This window comes from Topomyia yanbarensis, chromosome 2, assembly GCF_030247195.1.
Source record: "Topomyia yanbarensis strain Yona2022 chromosome 2, ASM3024719v1, whole genome shotgun sequence".
Taxonomy (NCBI): Eukaryota; Metazoa; Arthropoda; class Insecta; order Diptera; family Culicidae; genus Topomyia; species Topomyia yanbarensis.
Window position 1 is genome coordinate 315,842,751 of NC_080671.1, and position 20,311 is coordinate 315,863,061.

General features: G+C 40.4%; 1 protein-coding gene and 1 long non-coding RNA gene across 3 annotated transcripts in view; one reads left to right on the plus strand and one right to left on the minus strand.

Moving 5' to 3' along the window:
- The first annotated feature begins 3,519 nt into the window (after nucleotides 1–3,519).
- Nucleotides 3,520–4,329, plus strand: LOC131680807 (uncharacterized). Its single transcript, XR_009303866.1, has 2 exons — nucleotides 3,520–3,636; nucleotides 3,694–4,329. It is a non-coding gene; the product is annotated as an uncharacterized LOC131680807 (long non-coding RNA).
- Nucleotides 4,330–5,460: 1,131 nt separating this feature from the next.
- The window catches only part of LOC131683661 (mothers against decapentaplegic homolog 4), a 29,008-nt gene continuing 14,157 nt past the window's right edge, over nucleotides 5,461–20,311 (minus strand). The window contains exons 2-9 of one of the 2 annotated variants that reach the window (XM_058965837.1): nucleotides 18,542–18,798; nucleotides 18,309–18,483; nucleotides 18,065–18,247; nucleotides 17,783–17,968; nucleotides 16,863–17,646; nucleotides 8,046–8,214; nucleotides 7,857–7,980; nucleotides 5,461–7,798 (exon numbers count right to left, since the gene is read on the minus strand). In XM_058965837.1, the coding sequence (XP_058821820.1) occupies nucleotides 7,587–7,798; nucleotides 7,857–7,980; nucleotides 8,046–8,214; nucleotides 16,863–17,646; nucleotides 17,783–17,968; nucleotides 18,065–18,247; nucleotides 18,309–18,483; nucleotides 18,542–18,798 (2,090 nt within the window). In that variant the 3' untranslated portion in view covers nucleotides 5,461–7,586. The remainder of the gene's footprint in view (nucleotides 7,799–7,856; nucleotides 7,981–8,045; nucleotides 8,215–16,862; nucleotides 17,647–17,782; nucleotides 17,969–18,064; nucleotides 18,248–18,308; nucleotides 18,484–18,541; nucleotides 18,799–20,311) is intronic. The other variant, XM_058965838.1, reaches the window with a different exon arrangement.

A 20,311-nucleotide genomic window follows, 5' to 3' on the forward strand; every position in this document is an offset into this window, starting at 1 on the left:
CGAGTGTCAAGTTCATCCGAGAAAAATCCACTTAAAATAACCTGAATCCTGCGTTGGCTCGAATTCTTTGAATAAATTTTAACACTTTATTCATTGATTAATTAGCATTCAATAAATCAGATGAAATAATGTTTGAAATGGTTTGCTCTGGGATATTCCGTTTGCCACGATAAAGTTGCTTAATTTTTCATTCAGTATGAATTTATTTTGCAATTTGATCAAAGTCACTCAAAGTTACAGCAACTATTCTGGTTGCCAGAAAAAAATAAATATTCTGGTTGCAGTTGAAAATCGAAATATTGAACTTGCGCATTTCGCTTTTTCCCTATTTTCAGAGTGGGCAACTAATGCGCATCTTGTGTACATGTTAGAAAATCAACTTGCGCATCATCTACACCAGTTGCGCTTTAGTTGCGTGCGATGAAAATAGGAGAAAACCGAAAGGCGCAAGTTCACTATTTAGATTTTTAACTGCAACCAGAATAGTCTGTGTTCTACGCAGTGTTGCGCATTCCTCTGTACGGGACTCTATTAAGATTTCTGACAGCTCATTTACAACCACAGATGCGTCAAACCAAAGGAGTTTGGTTTGTTTGCCTCACGAAATACCTAACCTCAACCGGTTTTTGCAGTGCAATTTTTTTTGTTTTCCTCACGAAATAATTCGGCACCGTATCTTTTTTAACGGGAGTAGAAAGGTCAATATTGTATACAGACTCTAATCTGTAGGAGACTATCAAAAGCAGGCGGTGTCACTCCTGTCATCCGCTATGGAGATATACAGACTTTGACAGTAGTCAACATATATGGGCCAAGCCGCATCCAGGCCCATGTCGCCTGTGCAATAGCATTGGGTTGTTTTGATTTTAACAAAGGCATAGATGTTGTCTAGGACAAAATGGCTGCCTAGCAGGGGGCTGATCAAAATACTATAAAATACAGACATGTCTGTAAATCTGGCATCGCTGACTGTAATGCTCTGATGTGGTTTGTTAATTCTCAATTTTTTGTTCGAAAATTCGACAGCTACATTGGTCAACTTATGGCGATTTCGCTTGAACCTAAAACTGAGTCAGGTTCTAACCCCAACCGCTGTCAGTTCATACATTTTGACAGCAGTTGGGGTTAGGGACTGACTCAGTTTTGCCTCAAACAAAAACCACATTAATGTGTATAACATTATATATCAACAAAAGTCATTAAATACAGACGAAAATTATTTTTCCATTGTGCATATCGATAAAGGATGTAAAATATCAGAACAATTTGTAGTGTTTTTTACGAAAATATAAACAGGTCCGTGCTTGACTGATTTGAACCACAGGAATAAATATCTTCGATAGATAATCCAGCAAAAGGTTAAACGACTCAGGCTGTGAACCATTTGGCGATTTTTTTAAACCTTTAGTTAAAATTTGACAGTTCGAAAGTTATTTTCTCTTGAATGGAAAATTTAACCGAGAGAGCGAACCATTTCAAAAGTTGACATATGGATAGTTATTTAGAATTGACAGCTGCGATCACCACAAGTTGGTAGAGGTGTGAACATTTGTCGAAATTTTAAATTTAGTTTTTTTCTTATTACATTAAGTATGACAGTCATAGTCTCGAAAAGTAAACATCCACATCATGAAATAACCCAAACAAATCTCAACACGTTTTCGTTTCAATCTTAATCCCTTAATTTTGTATTGAAAAATATTGACAACCTCAATTAGGTACAGAAAATGTTTCCACCTTTTTATTCTGCATCATGGGCAAAATTTTAACCATCGAGCTGCCAAATTTAACTATCGCTCTGTCAATTTTAACCATGCTCCAGAGTAGGGTTATTTTGCAAATTAGGCAATCTATGAGACGTTTCTGATCAGCTGACTATTTCTTGTTTACTTATTCTGACGTTACTCCGAGGGGTGCGACGTCCGACAATATCGTTGATTCTATCCAACATCAAACGAATCGGACTAACAAAGTTGTTTGTCGGACGAGTTTTTCTGTTCGCAGGAGTAGACTTGTTGACAGAACCCACCGCTGAATTGTCAAACAAGCGTCTAATGGATTGCCTAATAACTTTCGAAGTGTCAGATTTTAACTAAAAGTTAAAAATTTCACCAAATGGTTCACAGCCTCAATTGATTCGATACAGATATCGACACAGATTTTTGGAAGATTTTTTAGGTCAAAACCCAGTCAAAAAGGACAATTTGCTTGCTAACGGGGGGCTATTTGCCAATTCGGATGCGCTAGTTGCCCCTCAATTTGCCAGCAAATTGCTGGCAATTAGGGGGCTATATAAAATGCAACATTTGGGCGATTTGCCGCCGTCATTTTTTTGCCGCCCAACCCGCCCTTAAATCGCCCACGGAACGTGCCATTTAATCGCCCTCAATTGCCTAATATGAAAATCATAAATAATATTTATTTTCGGATCCATTATCTACTCACATATACTTACCAGTATACTAGGTAATCACCACCAAATTATAGGAAAAATCAATGGTGAAATTGGTATTGCACACCAAAACTTATCACAATCTGACGTTCAGTAAAACTTTAGGTCAAAGATCTTGTTCTACTATGCTTACACACGATTCCACAATTTCCCACATTCGTTGGCTAAATGAAGTACACTAGACAAAGTACAAGTGAGAACACACCAATTGTTCAAAAAACAATTTTAAGCTTAAGTCAAACATGAACCGCCATGTTTGAAAAACGCGAAAAACAACCAAGTCCATTTCAGCCGCCAGAAAATTTGTATTGAAATTGCCTTTAAATCGCATTTGCAAATTGCATTTGTTCCTAGGGGCAATTAGCACGGGCGAGTTGAGTCAAACGTCAAACCACAGATAACAGACGTTTAGGCTAGAACAAAATTTCTTCAAAAACCTGTGTAAACTTTCAAATTGATATACGTTGAAAATCCGTGTTTCACTATTGCCATCTGTGCAACTGTTTGCTACACGTGTTTGACAGCTGCACTCTAACTGCATTGTAGTGATCACTGCGCCATCTGCAAACGTTTGCCAAACATGTTTCATATGTCTGATTTATTCGGAATTTCAGCAGCGGGTATTTACACACGATTCAAATCGAGCCTAAACGTCTGTTATCTGTGGTCAAACTTTTTAAATCGCCTGACCATGTTCGTCCGCATTTTTTTGACAGGGCATACAGATTTAATTTTGGCAACCCTGTTGCAGATTTGCTTTTTATCTTTTCGCGCAGAGATGCCAGATTTGCAGACAAGTCTGCAAATTCGCAGACTTTTAATTAAAGCTGCAGATTTTTTCGATGACGCAGATATTTGCAGATTTTTTAGTTTGGATGCAGATATTTGCAGATTTTTTAGTTTGGTTGCAGATATTTACAGATTTTTGAATATAAAGGCTTTTGGTTACACCAGCTTTCCTGACTTTTTTGTGCTTCCAAGACTTTTAAAATTATTTTTGCAGACATTTGAAAAAAGTACCTGGCATCTCTGTTTTCGCGTGTCTTTATGTTTTATACCTATCGTCTTCGGTACTGTGTTTGTTCTCGTAGTCGTCCGTCGTTTCGTTTTAAACCAAATAATTCGCGGGATAATATCGAATATTATAACTGTTCTGTTTATTTGATGTCTTCAATCAATTGAAGGTACGTATGGATTTTTACAGAGCCCTAATACTAATCAACATTCTATCGGTTATGCAGGAAAATGGATCAATTCAAGAACAATGTTGCAAACTTATACATCAAAAATTTGGACAGTTCCGTAGATGATCTTCAGCTATTTGAAGAGTTTTCCAAGTTTGGGCCAATAACTTCCGCTAGGGTGATGCGCGATGATAATGGCCGTTCCAAAGGTTTCGGTTTTGTATGCTTCACTACTGTGCTTGCCGCAAGTAGAGCTATATTTGAGATGAATGGTCGAATTTTCGCCGGGAAGCCTTTATATGTTGCGCTTGCTCAGCCCAAAGAAGTACGCAAACAGTTTTTGGAAAAACAGTTCAGCAAGGCACTCGAAAAGTTTCCAGAAATTGATGATACTGATTTTCTTCAACGTTAACGGTTCCCCAAAGACGGTAATGGCGACAATGAGTCGGTCATAATCGTTATAATTGACGCATTGATTGACACGATTGTTGTGCGTGTCAATATGAATGAAACCAAGGAAGTTTGTTTTATGTTGTGTGTATCAAAACATGTTTGAAAAGAAGGAAATTCATAACAGTTCGCTCGAACTAAAAACATCTAAAATAACGGATATGGGCAATCTTGAGAAAGATTTCGATGTACATATAATACAATTTGTTAACACTTCAATGAATAAGATGTGTTATTTTTAAATCTGTTGAACATTTGAAGAGAATTAAAACTTTAACCCCACATCAAATGTTTTTCAATCGGTTTTATCGAAGGATTTTGCGTAATTTATGTGATGAGCCCTAGGGTGTGTACTCTTGCAGTGAGACCTCCGAGCGAGCGTTAGACCTGTAACGTTCAAACCATCTAATACAATTAAAGACGAGCAAACATTTGTGCGAAAATCTAAAACGAAAGCGGTTTTTTTTCTACATTTTGTACTGGATCTTCACAAAAACGAATCAGCAGTATTACAACAATATTCTACATAAACTGATTGATTTTCATGAACATCCAACATACGGTGTGGAAAAAACTGCTTTTTCGTTTTCGATTTTGGCATCATTGTTCGATCCTCCTTAATGATCGTCCGGATGTGGTGTCGTGAACAGCTTGAATAGATTTTTTCACTTCCGAATGAGAGGATGACATGTTGACCGGCTGGTCGATGATTTATTTTACGTTCGGTAGTGGTCGAATCAGATCCCTGATAGGCAACGCTTTTTTAACTTCTAACTTTCTAAAAATCAAAAAAAACTCAATATAAAAGCATGGACTAGTCCTAGAAATAAACCCTATTTTATCTAAGCGAGTATTAATTACTTTAACAAGCAGAGGTATCGCAAGGTTCTGTACTAATAGAACAACTTACTTTCAATTCAAGAACACAAGGCCCTTTCGTTTTCTGGCGAATGAAGATCTGCAACTTTTATGCAAATTTTTTTTTACTAAATAAGTGTCCGTGTATGCAAGGTGGAGCTGGTGTTCTGAGAAATTTGGCGCATCTATAGTTTTTGAAGGAATTTCCTCCCTTCTATTTTTCGGAAACTTAGAAAAGGATACCTTATTTCGAATGTTTACTTGTCAGTCACCACAAAAAAGAGCTAGAGTTATTACAGCAAAGATGAGTACCCAGGCGAATGTTTTATCGAATTCGATTTTTGTTAAATACTTTCAAGGACTATGTCGTTTTTTACCATGAAAATTTTTGGAATAGAAGACAAATTTCATCGGGCATCAGTCCACAAAGATGACTTTAGAGAATAGGTATTCGTAATCTAGCACCACGGAAATCTAAAGGGATGTTTTTGTCATTGTAAGGCAAAACATAACCAATTTTTAAAAATAGATGCAATTTATGTTTCATTCACTTTATTCTGAAACTCATATACAAACGTATTTGTGCAACTTATGCCTTCTATTATTATTTGTATGGTTTTCTGCTTGAATGTGAAATACACTTACTCCTGATAGTAAAGTATATAGAGACATCACTTTACCAGACATTCATAAGTTTAAGTTAAAAAAACAGTAGCTTGAGAATAAAAAACGTTTTCAATTTCGCTTTTAAATCGAATCTTATCTATCAAAACTACTCTAATAGAAACGTTTTTATACAAATATAAACATTCACTGCAACAAAACTACTTTTTAAAGCATTGTTCATCGAACAGATTTTTGAATTTATTACATAAATTTCGAAATATCACGTCTCGTTTGTCCAAAAATGCATCAATTTCGGGAAATAACTAGGTATTTAATGTATTGGTGTGATGAACTTTTCGGTAAAAAGGAAAGAATCAATGTGCATGATTATTATTAATTATTTAAATTATTATTGAAGGACGAAAATTCTACTATGTCACTGACTTACTTTCGCTGTCACGAATTGATAAATGATATGATGAGAGTGAGGGCCTGAATATATAACATATACTTGTCAAAGAATATTCAAAACATCTTATAGTAAACTGAAAGGGAGGTAAAAATTAAACTGAATTTCAAAGGGTTTATTCCTTGATATATTAAAAAAGACCGTGTAGAACGAAGTAGAGTTCTTTACAAAATGTGGTTTGTACGATAACTTTCCATGGTTAGATCTAAAGGTCAGTGAGAGTAAAAACGTGGCGGAGATAAAATCTAATGGTTCTGCTACTAGAAAAAACAAATAGAATTGTTCTGTCATTGCACTTCAAACACTTTTGGACACCTATCTTTAGGAAAAAGCAAAACGTATATTCTGAACCTAACTAACGGATTGCCATAATTATAAGAGGATATAACTCTTTCCGGCTATTTTATTTTTGTAACATTGATTCATTGCACTTGTGGTTTGTCTGTTTTATTTTAATGTTCTTGTTTGACTCATGAACCGAAAATCGATACATTTTAATTGTTATAACGAAAATACAGTTTTCTTTGAAAAGTTTCTCACAATTAGCATAAAACAAATCTTTGCACTTGTACCTTTACTGATTCCAATCGCATGTTAGTTCCATTTTAAACGGTCTCCAATACATGCCACAATGGATAGTTTAGATATATTAGAAAAAATCTTAGTAATTTAAGATATTCTGTTAATAAGGAGTACATAAAAATATGGAGCATGTTGCTTTATGTAAGGTACCGTTCATTCTAACAATCAATTTTGAATTCTGAGATACATTAAACGTTTTAACTTGCGTATTTTTGCAATAACTATTTGAATCCAGATTCAGCCCTATTGAAATACACTCTAAATGAGTAGCTATGTGAACTTTATGCTTACTTCGCCGTAAGATTTATTAGTAAAGGTCCTTTGTTACGACTGTGTATTTTTTGTATATTTAGTGAGTGTTTCAGTTGAATTCATTTTTACGTTAGAGGTAGAGCATTTTGTTGGTTGTCATTCTTAATTTACTTTGTTTTCATTCTTCAGTTATTTTGTTTCGTCTATTATTGTTCAAATATATTGTTGAAAATGTAACGCATCAACGATTGAATCACTTTTATGCTTGATTTTTTTTTTCATGATCGCAAATTTGTAGATTAGACTGTGTATAAATAGTTTGTTATATTTTAGGTATCGGCCAAGTATACATGTTTGATCTTATATTTCTCACTAACAAAATCACACGTTTCTCACGTTTGCTATCCGAAGCAGATGAAAACCAACGCGAAACACTCATTGCTAGTACAATATCATTCCAGTAGTGGAACTTACTGTTTGGGTGATAAAATGTATTGCAACGTCTTCGTCGAGTTTTCATCTATGGAAGTTGGAATACATACAGACTTTTACATGCCTTCCATGGATAGAAAAATGTGAATTCAAACTTCGCGCATGCAAAGAATTTTCAATCTACGCGTATTTTATCTTATAAACTATCTTCCACACCAATTGGGTGTGTTTTTTATCTGAAGTTCTATCAGTAACTAAAAATAAATATCCCATACTGCACAAAAATGGTATAACCAAAAACTTACTCGACGGCCCGTGGACCATCAATCGGCATCTGATGCAATACTTCGTCCAGAAGCTGCAAAGCTCGGTGTAGGTGCACTTCCACCCAGCACGGGGTTTCCTTAATAGACTGCCGGGGATAGTCGGGGCCCCAGCCTTTCACGAACGATAGTCGCAAAATGCAGAGCCGTCGTAAATCGTCCACCCCAATTCCGGCTGCGGCAGATAAATCTGAAATGGGAAATGGTGCTATAGAAACTTTTTTTTTTTCAAATATGTGAAAACTTACTCCTTGGGGCACCAACAGCTAAGCCTGAGACGCCAGCCACAGCCGCTGCTTGCATCTGAGCTGCCTTTTGGGCACTCGTTGCCAGAGACTGCATTTGTAAATGACATTGGCGCAGGTCGAAAACCTAGAATCGAAAGGAAGACAACGTATCAACCGTTATTCGCCTTTCGTAGTTTTAAATAATCTTACTTTTATACAAGCAGCTGGGTAAATCTTATGCACTGCATCACCAGGTGTGCGGCCAGCCTCACGATCCAGGTAGTAACTCTGGACAAATACTGAGTGGTCACTGAGACACCGTAGCCAGACGTCTCCTTCACCTCGCAGGTCGAGTTGCACACCTTTGCCAATGTGTAATCTGTGAAACAAGTTATAAGTTATAAGTATCCTATTATAATGTATATTGTGTATTGAACCTATGTTGGCTCTATACTAGGGAAGGTGCCCAACAATTTCGTTAATGAATCGGGCATCGATTTCAATCAGTATCGTAGCTACGTTTCTAAGAACAGTCTTCTCAAATGAACATCGAACACCATGTTCGCTCTAGTTCTGTGCTCATCTTATACCCACATGTCGTGTGCCAACTCGAACACTCCTATGCGTACAAAAACACGTACACGTGTTCGCCTGCACAACCGAACCCCATGTACTTACACCGTGTTCGTACACACAGGTTCCTGATACTAGTTCTCCCTCTCACTCATCATCACTAGTGTTGACTCGTTTTGTTTTGTGCGTATCTTTCTTGTGTACGCACCCGGTGCACGTACATGATGTTTAAACTCAAGTTCGCACATCGTTCGCTTGGGTTCAGTGTTCGTGGTAAACCTGTACAAAAAGTCAAAGCATGTTTGAGGTTGAGGGCGTGCATGAAATTTTGTACACAGGTGCAGACCTGTCGCTGTTCGTAGGAAGTCTGCTAAGAAACAGTTTTATAGAGATAATGGTGGAATATTCGAAATTTTTTTATGGGGATGAACGGACAACAGTAAAGCTATGCAAGGCTTTAAATAAGATTTAGTTTTTTGTGTGTTTCGAATTCATCTCGTCATCTAGTCAGTAACAGGGTGTCTAGTTAGACGATGTATCTAACATAATGCCAAGCATTTGGCTCCCTAGCCAAAATACAAGAATTCGTTTTCGCTTTCTCGTCAGCAAAGCAGAGTTTCGCATGTGTCGTGTGAGCTGCTTGGAATTATTTTGTGTTTTAATTCGGATACTAGTTTAGATACGTCGTCTAACCCAGTTGTTGATAGTTACTGACAAGATGAATCCAAAACACAAAAAATCAAACTTAATATAGTTAGGTTTTATGCCCTTAATGCGCAAATTGTTTTAGTCCTATTTCCCCCTTTTAAGAATTAATATTGCATATGCTAGGCTGAATGACGGATCCAAGGTAGTCTAATCATACAACAGATGTGGCTGTTTAAAAAGCCGATTGTATACATCAAGGCAGAAAAACACAGATAAGAGACATTTAAGCTAAATAAAATTTCCTTAAGAAGTGTTCTACGACTTTCCTCCGGAAAACCGTTCTCCAGAAATAAAAAAAACACCGGTTTTTTTCAACAGAAAGAACTGTATTCCAGAAAACCATTCCCTCGAAAGCACCAATTCCTAGAAAATATTTCAAAATGCACCCTTTCTCAGAAATGTATTACCCAGAATGAAACAATGTCCAGAAGTTCCCAAGGTATAAAACCGTTTCCCAGATTTTTTTTTGTTGAGATGGGGAAACACTCATATTGCTTAGAATTGCGAAAAATCTTAATGAAAATCAACAATCTTATTCAGCATGTTAGCCATTATGCTCCCCTCGAACATCAGACAATAGCAGTATTTTATTTTACATTTCTCTTGGTAACATACATGTTAGTAGAACAAATTTCAGACGTCGGATTTCCAACATCAAAAGTCCGAAATCGGATTTTCGACATTGAAATTCCAACGTCGGATTTTCGACATCCGAATTCGACAACGAAATCCCGACGCAAGATTTCCGACATCCGACATTTTCGATAACGAAATCCTAACGTGGGTTTTCGACGACGGATTCCCCACATCAGAATTCCGACGTCAGAATTTCGACGTCGATATTCAATATCGGATTTCCAACATGGGAATTCTGACGTCGGATGTTCGGCATCAGAATTCTGATGCCAGATTTTCGACGTCGGATGTTCGACATCCGAATACCGACATCGGAATTCCGACGTAGGCTTTTCGACATAGGAGCTCCCACGAATTTTCGGCATCAGATTTCTGACATCAAAATTGTGGCGGCGCATTTCTTACATCGGAATTCCGACGTGGGATTTGCGACATCGAAATTCGGACGTCGGATTTCCCACGTTGGAACTCCGACGTCGGCTTCCCACGTCTGAACTCTGACGTCGGAATTTTGACATCCGATTTCCAAGATCAGAACTCCGAGATTGAAATGCCGACGTCGGATGTTCGACATCGGAATTCCGACGTCGGATTGCCGACCTCGGAATTCAGACGTCAGATTTTAGACATCTGGATGCCGACGTCGGATTTGCGACATCGTAATTCCGACGGCGGTTTTTGGCAACAGATTTGTAGCATCGAAATTCCAGTGTTGTATTTCTTACATCGGAATTCCGACGTCGGGTTTCAAAGAACTGTTGATGTTTGAAAGAAGAAATCAGCTCCAAAGTATGAGTAAACCGGGCGAACGAGTGGATCATTAGTGTACTTGCGGGCTATTTGGTTTACAAATTCAAAGAATTGCTCATGTCCGAAAGAAAAAATCAATCCTTGTTTTTGACAATATTTATATATATATATATATATATATATATATATATATATATATATATATATATATATATATATATATATATATATATATATATATATATATATATATATATATATATATATATATATATATATATATATATATATATATATATATATATATATATATATATATATATATATATATATATATATATATATATATATATATATATATATATATATATATATATATATATATATATATATATATATATATATATATATATATATATATATATATATATATATATATATATATATATATATATATATATATATATATATATATATATATATATATATATATATATATATATATATATATATATATATATATATATATATATATATATATATATATATATATATATATATATATATATATATATATATATATATATATATATATATATATATATATATATATATATATATACCTGAACCTGAATGGATGAGCGCGAGAGGCCTGGAGCTCGCTCAGCATAAGATGGAGGTAGTTATCCTCAACAACCGCAAGTCGACACAACATGCAGTTATCCATGTGGGAGAAGTCTCTCGGAGTCATTATAGACGACAAGCTGACCTTCAGCAGCCATGTTGACTATACATGCTAGAGAGCGTCGACTGCTGTTGCGGCACTATCGAGGATGATGTCCAACAGCTCAAAGGTGTGCACCAGTAGACGTAGGCTGCCGTATCTATCCTCAGGAACGGCGGCCCGTCATGGTCAAGAGCACTAAGGGTAACCAGTTACCAACAGAAACTGGAGAGCACCTACCGCGTGATGTACCTCATAGTGATATCTGCCTACCGCACGGTATCATACGATGCATCCTGCGTGATAGCGAGCATGATGCCAATCGGGCTGGTCATTCGGGAAGATGAGGAGTGTTTCGAGCTACGTGGAAATAGAGGAGCCCGCGAGCGCACCAAGGTGACCTCGGTCGCCAGATGGCAGCGTGAGTGGGATAACTCCTCGAAAGGTAGGTGGACCCACCGGCTGATACCTAACATATCGAGCTGGGTGGGAAGACCCCATGGGGAAGTTCTCTTCCACCTGACACAATTCCTGTCAGGCCATGGCTGTTTCCGACAGTACCTCCACAGGTTCGGGTACGCGGAGGTCCCAGTCTGCTCGGACTGCCCAGGTGTAGACGAAACTGCCGAACACATACTGTTCGTATGTCCTCGGTTCGACGTCGAAAGAAGAGCAATGCTTGACGTCTGTGGCTGGGACACAACCCCTGATACCCTTATTCAGCGGATGTGTCAATCGGTGGAGAAGTGGAACGCAGTCTCGGCTGCTACCACCCAGATTGCCTGTAGGCTACAGGTAATTTGGCGAACCGAGCAACAGACGACGGGCACGGCTAACTAGTGATTGGTTAGTTGGAGCGAAAAAGGCCGAGCGCAAAAAAAGGGAGTGAATGATCGTGTAAGGGGTAAACCCAGCCACCCCGAAGCAAGACAGAAGAGTGAGTGTATAGGCGTATAAGTGGACTGCCTCATGCCAAGACGGGAGGGTCGTAGCGTAGTATGTTGGGACTTATCTATCGATACCTCATGGCGTGGCAGAGGAGTGAAAGGGTGAGCATCCAAGTCAGTCTCACACGGCATGTTAAGGGTGAGCACAAAAGTCAGCCTCACATGGTATGGTAGAGGCTAGCACAAAAGTCAGCCTAGCAAGGAATGAAAAAGGTGAGCACACAAGTCAGCCTCACATGGTATGTCAGAAGTGGGGCCTAAAAAATGTCCCACGTGGGATGCCAGGGGGAGTGACAGGGGTATAATAGAGTGGCACGATCGAGAGTGAACCAGGTGATAGGGTGAGCATCCAAGTCAGCCGCACATGGTATGGGAGAGGCGAGCACAAAAGTAAGCCTAGCAAGGAATGAGTAATGTGAGCACACAAGACAGCCTCGCAAGGAACGGAAAAGGTGAGCACAAAAGTCAGCCTCATGTGGAGTGTTAGAGAGTGAATCAAGGTGCGATAGAGTGAGCACCCAAGTAAGCCTGATAAGGACGCATGAACGCGTGAGCGAGAGTGAATGAGTACATCAAGTACAGCCATCCCCCCAGACGTAATACCGAGAGGTAGTTCCTGGGGGGAACGATGGCGGAGCCCAATGGAGTTTCAGGAATCAGGAATCAGAATATGTTGGCTCAAATGGCATGTTCCCCGTACATAGTCGGGGATTTGTGCCTTGCCGTGTGTTTTCATCATTTCCTGAGCGGAAGGAAAGGACAAGGAGGTGTGGGGAAGTAGACTTGGAAGGGTGGGAAAAACAGCACAAAACAAAAAATAAACAACAGGTAAATTAAACTCACAAGTAGTTCAACTTCCCTGCGAATAAGCCTAAAGCTCTTTACCACATTGGATAAGAAACTTTAGTATGTCTCTGAGTTTCAGTCGACCAAACATGGTTTCGTCTATATAAGGACGGCCGAAAACTCGAAATCGCAATTGCGCTACCGCTGGACAGTTGCATATCAGATGATATGAGGTTCCGTAGTCGGATTCACAAAGATCACATGAAAAAGACTCAGCGCGCTGAATAGTTGCCATGTGATAATTGAGTTTGCAGTGGCCGGTTAAAGCCCTGGTCAGCATGCCGCAGTGGAGCTTCGAAAAATGTAAGAGATTTTTCGAAACCACTGGGCATGGTTGTTCTAGAAACGCCTTTGTTTGGCGACACGTTTGTAGATTTCTCCAATAATTGCGGTGCTCGGACGAAGCCCAGGACCGTATTTTTTCCCTTATCCAACTTGTCGAAATTGGCAGCGCGGGCTCAGGACCAACGAAGTCAATCGCTGAACCTGCCCTGGCCAATTCGTCAGCCCATTCATTTCCAGTAATACCGCAATGTCCGGGCACCCAGACAAGGTAGATAGTGTTGACAATGCTTAGTTCTTCGATTTGGGTTCGGCACGCGATCACTAGCTTGGACCGGGATTTGTCTGAGCTAAGGGCCTTGATTGCAGCCTGACTATCGGAGCAGAAGTTTATAACTCTGCCGGACAAACTCAGTTGAAGGGCCGATTGCACCCCGCACATAATCGCAAAGATTTCTGCTTGGAATACAGTACAGTATCTACCTAGTGAGTGAGATTGTTCCAGTCTCATTTCACGACAGTAGACACCAGCACCAGCACGTCCCTCCATCAGAGAACCGTCAGTGTAACAAACCACTTGCGTTTGTTGTTGTCTTTCCATAAAGCCAGACAACCACTCCTCTCGAGAGGGAATCTTCACATGGAATGTCCTGTAAGGAAAACTACAAGTGAGTGTAATATCGCTGGGAGCAAGAATATCTTCACCCCATGTAACCATTTGTGACCACAATCGTGTATGACTGGTAGCAAGATCAACATGATTACTGTTCCAAAGCCCAGTAACCTGCAGTCTGTATGCACATGATAGTGCTTCTTGTTTTAAGTGTATGTGTAATGGTTTGATATTTAGAAGTGCCTCAAGAGCAGCAGTCGGAGTCGTGGTGAAAGCACCAGTCAACGCCATGAGCGCCATTCTTTGCAGATGGTTTAGCTTTGACTGGACTGTCACCACCTCTCCCCTCTGCCACCACACAAGGCATCCGTATGACAGTATTGGACGTACAATTGTCGTGTAAATCCAATAGATGTATTTAGGTTTGAGACCCCAGGTCTTTCCAAAAGTTCGTCTGCACTGCCCGAAGGCCATGCACGCTTTCTTGACTCTGAACTCAATGTGAGCAGACCAATTCAGTTTGGAATCCAATATGACTCCAACGTATTTGACTTGATCTGCACACAGCAGCTCAGAATCAAAGAACTGCAAGGGACGAACCCCGGTTGTTATTCGCTTCTTCGTGAAAAGAACCATTGAAGTTTTGCTTGGGTTAACTGATAGTTTAACTTGTCGACACCACTGTTCGACAGCTCTTAATGCCTGTTGCATCAAGTCAAAGATTGTTCCGATGCAAAATCCAGTAATTAGTATTTGGTAATCGTCAGCAAACCCGTAGGTTGGAAATCCAAGCTCATTGAGTTTCTTCAACAAGCCGTCAGCTACTAAGTTCCATAACAAAGGTGACAGAACGCCGCCCTGAGGACAACCGCAAATACTCAACTTCCGTATCTCAGCCTGTCGCAGTGACGAGCAAAGTATGCGGTTACTAAGCATTGCGTTTATCCAACCTGAGATACATGCAGGTATCCCATGACCGCGCGTCGCTTCCAGAATAGACTGGAAGGACACATTGTCAAAAGCACCCTCAATATCTAGGAATACACCCAAGCTAGATTGCTTGAGCGAGAAGGCTTTCTCAATGTTGTAAACAACATCGTGAAGCAGAGTGATCGTGGATTTCCCACACTGATATGCATGTTGCATTTTGTGCAGAGGATATTCAACTAAACTAACGTTCCTGATGTGATGATCGATTATCCGTTCCAAAGCTTTCAGAAGAAAAGAACTTAAGCTGATAGGCCTAAAACTCTTGGCTTCTTCATAGCTTGAGCGCCCCCCTTTGGGAATAAATCTAACAGTTATTTCTCGCCATGCTTTCGGGATATACCCGGTAGCAAGACTGGAAAGCAAAATCTTTTTCAAGACATGTTTAAGAATATCAAATCCCTTTTGCAGTAGCACGGGAAGTATTCCATCTTTTCCGGGTGATTTGTGTGGAGCAAAGCTGTCAACTGCCCACTTGACCGATTCAGTGGAAACCAATGTGCGTGCTAGCGCCCACGAGTCCGAATCACCAGAATGAGATCTGTGAACATTGATCAACTCCGGATCGATACAACCTGGAAAGTGTGTGTCGAAGAGACAATTAAGAACATCTTTTTCGTCTGTCACATAAACACCATCTCTGGTTTTCAAGGAGTTTATCTGAAAATCATTCGATTTGGAGAGAATTTTATTTAATCTGCTAGCCTCGTTCAGACTAGAGACATTAGTGCATAGGCTTTGCCAGCCAGCCCGTTCTGCAGATCTAAGACATTTCTTATATGCACTACGAGCTGACCTGAAAGCCCTTGAGTCATCACGCTGACGCCGATTCCAAGCTCTTCTCATAACTTTCTTCATTCTATCAAGCTCAGCCCTCCACCAAGGGGTTCCCCTAGTCGATTTAACAGTACGAAGTGGACAAGCTTCTTCGTAGGATGCTAATATGAATGAGTTTGTCGTATCCACGACGTCATCTAAGTCGTCTAGTTGACTAATTGTTGGAAAATATCCATGAAATTTAGTCGCTAAGTTTTCCAAAAAGAGGTCCCAGTTTGTAGACTTAGGATTACGATATGTCACCACATTGAAGGTGACATCAAAATGCTCGAAAAATATATATTTATGATCGGATAGAGACGGTTCAGTTTCATTTGGAACCTGCCAATTTCCCAGTTCATGCAAAATTCGCGAACGCGTGAGCGAGAGTGAATGAGTACATCAAGTACAGCCATCCCCCCAGACGTAATACCGAGAGGTAGTTCCTGGGGGGAACGATGGCGGAGCCCAATGGAGTTTAGTCGGTATTAATGGCAGCGTCACCATTCGAGCCCGACTCGCCCCCAGTACACCCCGTGTGGTAGCTTGAACACCTACCAATAGCACTTGTACTGGGTTAGTACGTAAACAGTCTTCTCCATTGTAAAAAAAAATATGTATATGCCTGAAACCTGAAACATAACGGTTGATTCCTTCTTTTAGTCATGAACTAAAAACGCGAAAAACAACCAAGTCCAATTTCAGCCGCCAGAAAATTTGTCTAAGTATTGAAATTGCCCTTAACCTTCCGGTAGTCGCGCTAGTGCACTGAGTGCACGCTGCTCTGAAAAGCTATGCGAAATAGTCTTAGAGCATCATCGGCTGCTCGTTTAGTGGGCCATATGCGCGACTTCCGGAGGGTTAAATCGCATTCGAAAATTGCATTTGTCCCTAGGGGCAATTAGCATAGGCGATTTGAGTCAAACGTCAAACTGTTTAAATCGCATGACCATGTTCGTCCGCATTTTTTTGACTGGGTAACTACTTTAAACTGGATTTAAAAGCAGCCCAGTTAAAGAGCGCCCAATTACCGAACGATTGCTGTATTTGGATTCAGGATACTGCGCAATCAGTTGGGTACACTGAAGCTGCAATGTCTTACAAATTTACTTAATGCTACATCTATTGCTTCGAAGGGAACTTACCTCGCCTTCTCGCTTTGCTCCGTTCGATGCACGTTGCTGAGAGCTCCCAAACAGAACCGGTTACCACCGGACGGGTCAACATATCCATCGACAGTGACATTAGGACGATTGGACGGCACTTTGAACATTTCACCAACTTGGGTATCGAGCTCAAAATACGCAACCGAGCACCAGTATTCCGGAGCCGGTTGTCGGGAAAGAAGCCGCGGTTGTCCAGGAATTTCCTGCATTTGACCGGAATTGGCGTTGCCACTACCTGAACCCCCTCCATGCTGCCAGTACTGTTGGTGACCGCCATGAGACCGTGGATCTGGAGCAGGAGGTTGAATGGATTGCGTGTAGGTCAAAGTGTTTGAGCCTGACCATGTGGCAGCTCCAGCTTGATGCTGACCATACTGTGCTTGGCCTGAAGACGCATGCTGCTGCTGTGATTGCTGTTGTTGCTGCTGCTGTTGATTACTGGCGGTTTGGACATAGCCATTTTGTTGCAGGTGAGGTGATACTGGTGATGTTGCAGAAATTGAACCTTGGACACCCAGATTCTGTGCTAATTGAGGATCACCGGAAAGTGCGGTTGGGTCGACTGTACTACTGGTGTAGTACTGTCCCTGACCGTCCGCATTCAATAGATTAGGCTGTGATGAACTACCGATTAGTCCATTGCCGCCGTTTGTCATTTGGGAATTCGATTGCACTGGACCTTGAGGTCCTTGCGTCTGAGGAGGTTGTGGGGGACGCAACCCTCCACTGCTTGGTAGTCCAACTGGATTACCTAAAACAGAGGCTGCGAAATAAATATTTCTAATTAAAATGTTGCTACACTACGCGGATGGAACTTTTCTATGGATATTTGATTTGTAAATTAACAAAACGAAACTAGCTACAGGGATAAATAAAACGAATAACTCAAAAAATCTTACAATGCGGCAGTGATGATGAAAGACGATTATGTGGAGTGGAGCTAGCAGCTGACGAAGAGGATGAGCTTTGATTGCTTATCCAACTGCCGTTGCTATTTCGAGATTGCTCGGGTGGTTCCAGTTTTGGAATGGGTCGTGGGCCGCTTCCAGGAGGTGGAGGAAACATACCCCCCATTTGCGATGGGTCTAATAAATAATAAATAAAACTCAAATTACACATAAAATCAGAATATTACAAAAAAACAGACCAGATCAGTTCTAGAACATATTGCGAACACAAACCTGGTACTGATTGATGAAGTCCCATGGCGCCATAACCTGAGCCAGGAACCATTGACGGGTGATGCTGAATCGTTCCAATCTCATTTCCATCAATATCCATTGATCCAGAGACAACCGATCCGGGCGTATACTCGTCTTTGATTAATCGATTCGGTCCTGCCTGAAGTGTCAATCCGGAGAGATCTGCAGTATAACAAATAAAAGTTAAAAACATAAAATTTTAATAGTTGTTATGGCACCCTACCGATTCCAGGCGATACCACTCGTTCGTAATGATACGGGTTGACACATACTGAATCACATTTGAGATCGAACGCAAACTGACAGTACTTGACGTGCTTTAACTCGTTTTTGTGTAAATCCGGCCAGCGCCAAATACGGGCATAGATAACATGTGGAAATCCTTTTCGCCCAGCAACCTGAAAACAAATTTATAAAACAAACTAAAATCATTTACAACTAATAACAGGGATATACCTGCAAACGACCGTCAAGTGTTCTCTGAATCGTTACACATTTACTCGGATGAGCTCCATTCGTTGTGATGGCCGTGATGAGTGAATCCAGCTCGTCCCGTTTCTCCTTCAACTTCTTCACCAGAGATTCAATCGCTCGTTTGGCAAATCCTTCACTTTCGCCACCTTGTCGGTGGCACATCAACGAGTGGACAATGCTAAGACAGGCGTCGGCACTCGTTGGAGCAGCGCTGGGCATGGTTGCCATGTCTCGGACGACTGTGGGCGACAAAAATGTTGACGAAAATGTTTAGTAATATTGATTTTTTTACTAACGAATTTGCTACAAAATTATCAAATTACCATCATAAATCACATAACGTAAAAATTGCCCAAATTTGACTCCCCCCATATAACAAAATGTCACAAATTTCTCTATCGCACCTCCCCTATAACGTAACAAATTCTTTGAAGAAAATATTTTTCTTCAGTAAAACATGTTACGTAACGTTCTATCTTATTCTCCCTCCCCGATATGTCACAATTTGTCGTACTCCCTCCCCACTAAAAGCGTTACAAAATTTATGAAAGATCCCTTATCTGAGAAGATTTTAATTGAACTCCAAAGTTTAGCGTGCACCCGCGATGACAATTAACTGCGCATTATTATTTTTTTCGAAAGTTGGGTTCTCGGAAGGGCTTCCCGTCAGAATCGCTCACTACAATTGCAGACGAGACGGGAAATGTCCCCCACTAAAACACTGCTAGAAGTGCTATAGCGTTCACTAAATCATTGGGCGTATACACACTAGCACCCGCGAAATGCAAATTTCCACGATCGAGCACGTTAAAATAAATAGTGTTCCACATCAAATTACATCACGAAAAAAACGCAAAATAGTGGCACAAAGCTAGGTGTACAGTTTCCAGGTTCGCGATTTTTCCACCGTATTTTGCCGTTCGCCACGATTTGGAGCCTTCTGTACTTTGCACGTATGCGGTCCCTCCAGGTCCTTAGCTCTCTGAACGAAAGACTTGGATAGATTCGACTTTTTGTTCACATCCCTGACCAAAGCATTGGCATCCGGCTTAAACGCTGTCACTACACGCTTGCGATCCTGATCACTAATAGAACATCCATTTCGACCGTATTTCTCCTTCCGTTCAATGCTCAGAGTTTGGTAGTAGTGTTTAGTCCTGTTACTGAGTTAGTGTCGGCTTCTGATAAGACAAAGCCGAAGCGCAAATTCACGCACAAAATGGCTTTAAGCAATTCTCTCCTAAATGGAGAAAAAATAGTTCTCCACTTAGGAGAAATATAGCATAGCGCATCTTGCATTGGCTTGCTAAGGCAAACAAAAAGTTTCGATTCCATTAGCTCTCATCAGCTTAAAGTGAACTCCTTTTTTTGCGGGACATCTCACCTGACTAGAGGTTTACTGAAGAACGCAAATTGTGTCTCTTTTTTGGAACTAGCGTCAATCCGGCGCTAGCTTAGTCCTGTCGCTTAGTGTCGGATTCTGATGAGACGAAGTCGAAACACAAATCCGGTAACTAATTTAGCAACGTTCAATCACACGACTCACCATTGACTACACTATTCTGAGTTGTTTTTCGATGTCCCGATGAGAGAAGTTTTTTTTATCCCTTTATGGCAGCTAGGGCCGAGGGTGGTGGCTAGCGGGTTTCATACATCCTTGACCTGACGTCCGTGACCGTGACCGGTTATTGAACACAGGCAACGCAGATCTAAGGCCATCATTGAAATGATAAGTCCTGCGTTTGAGATGCA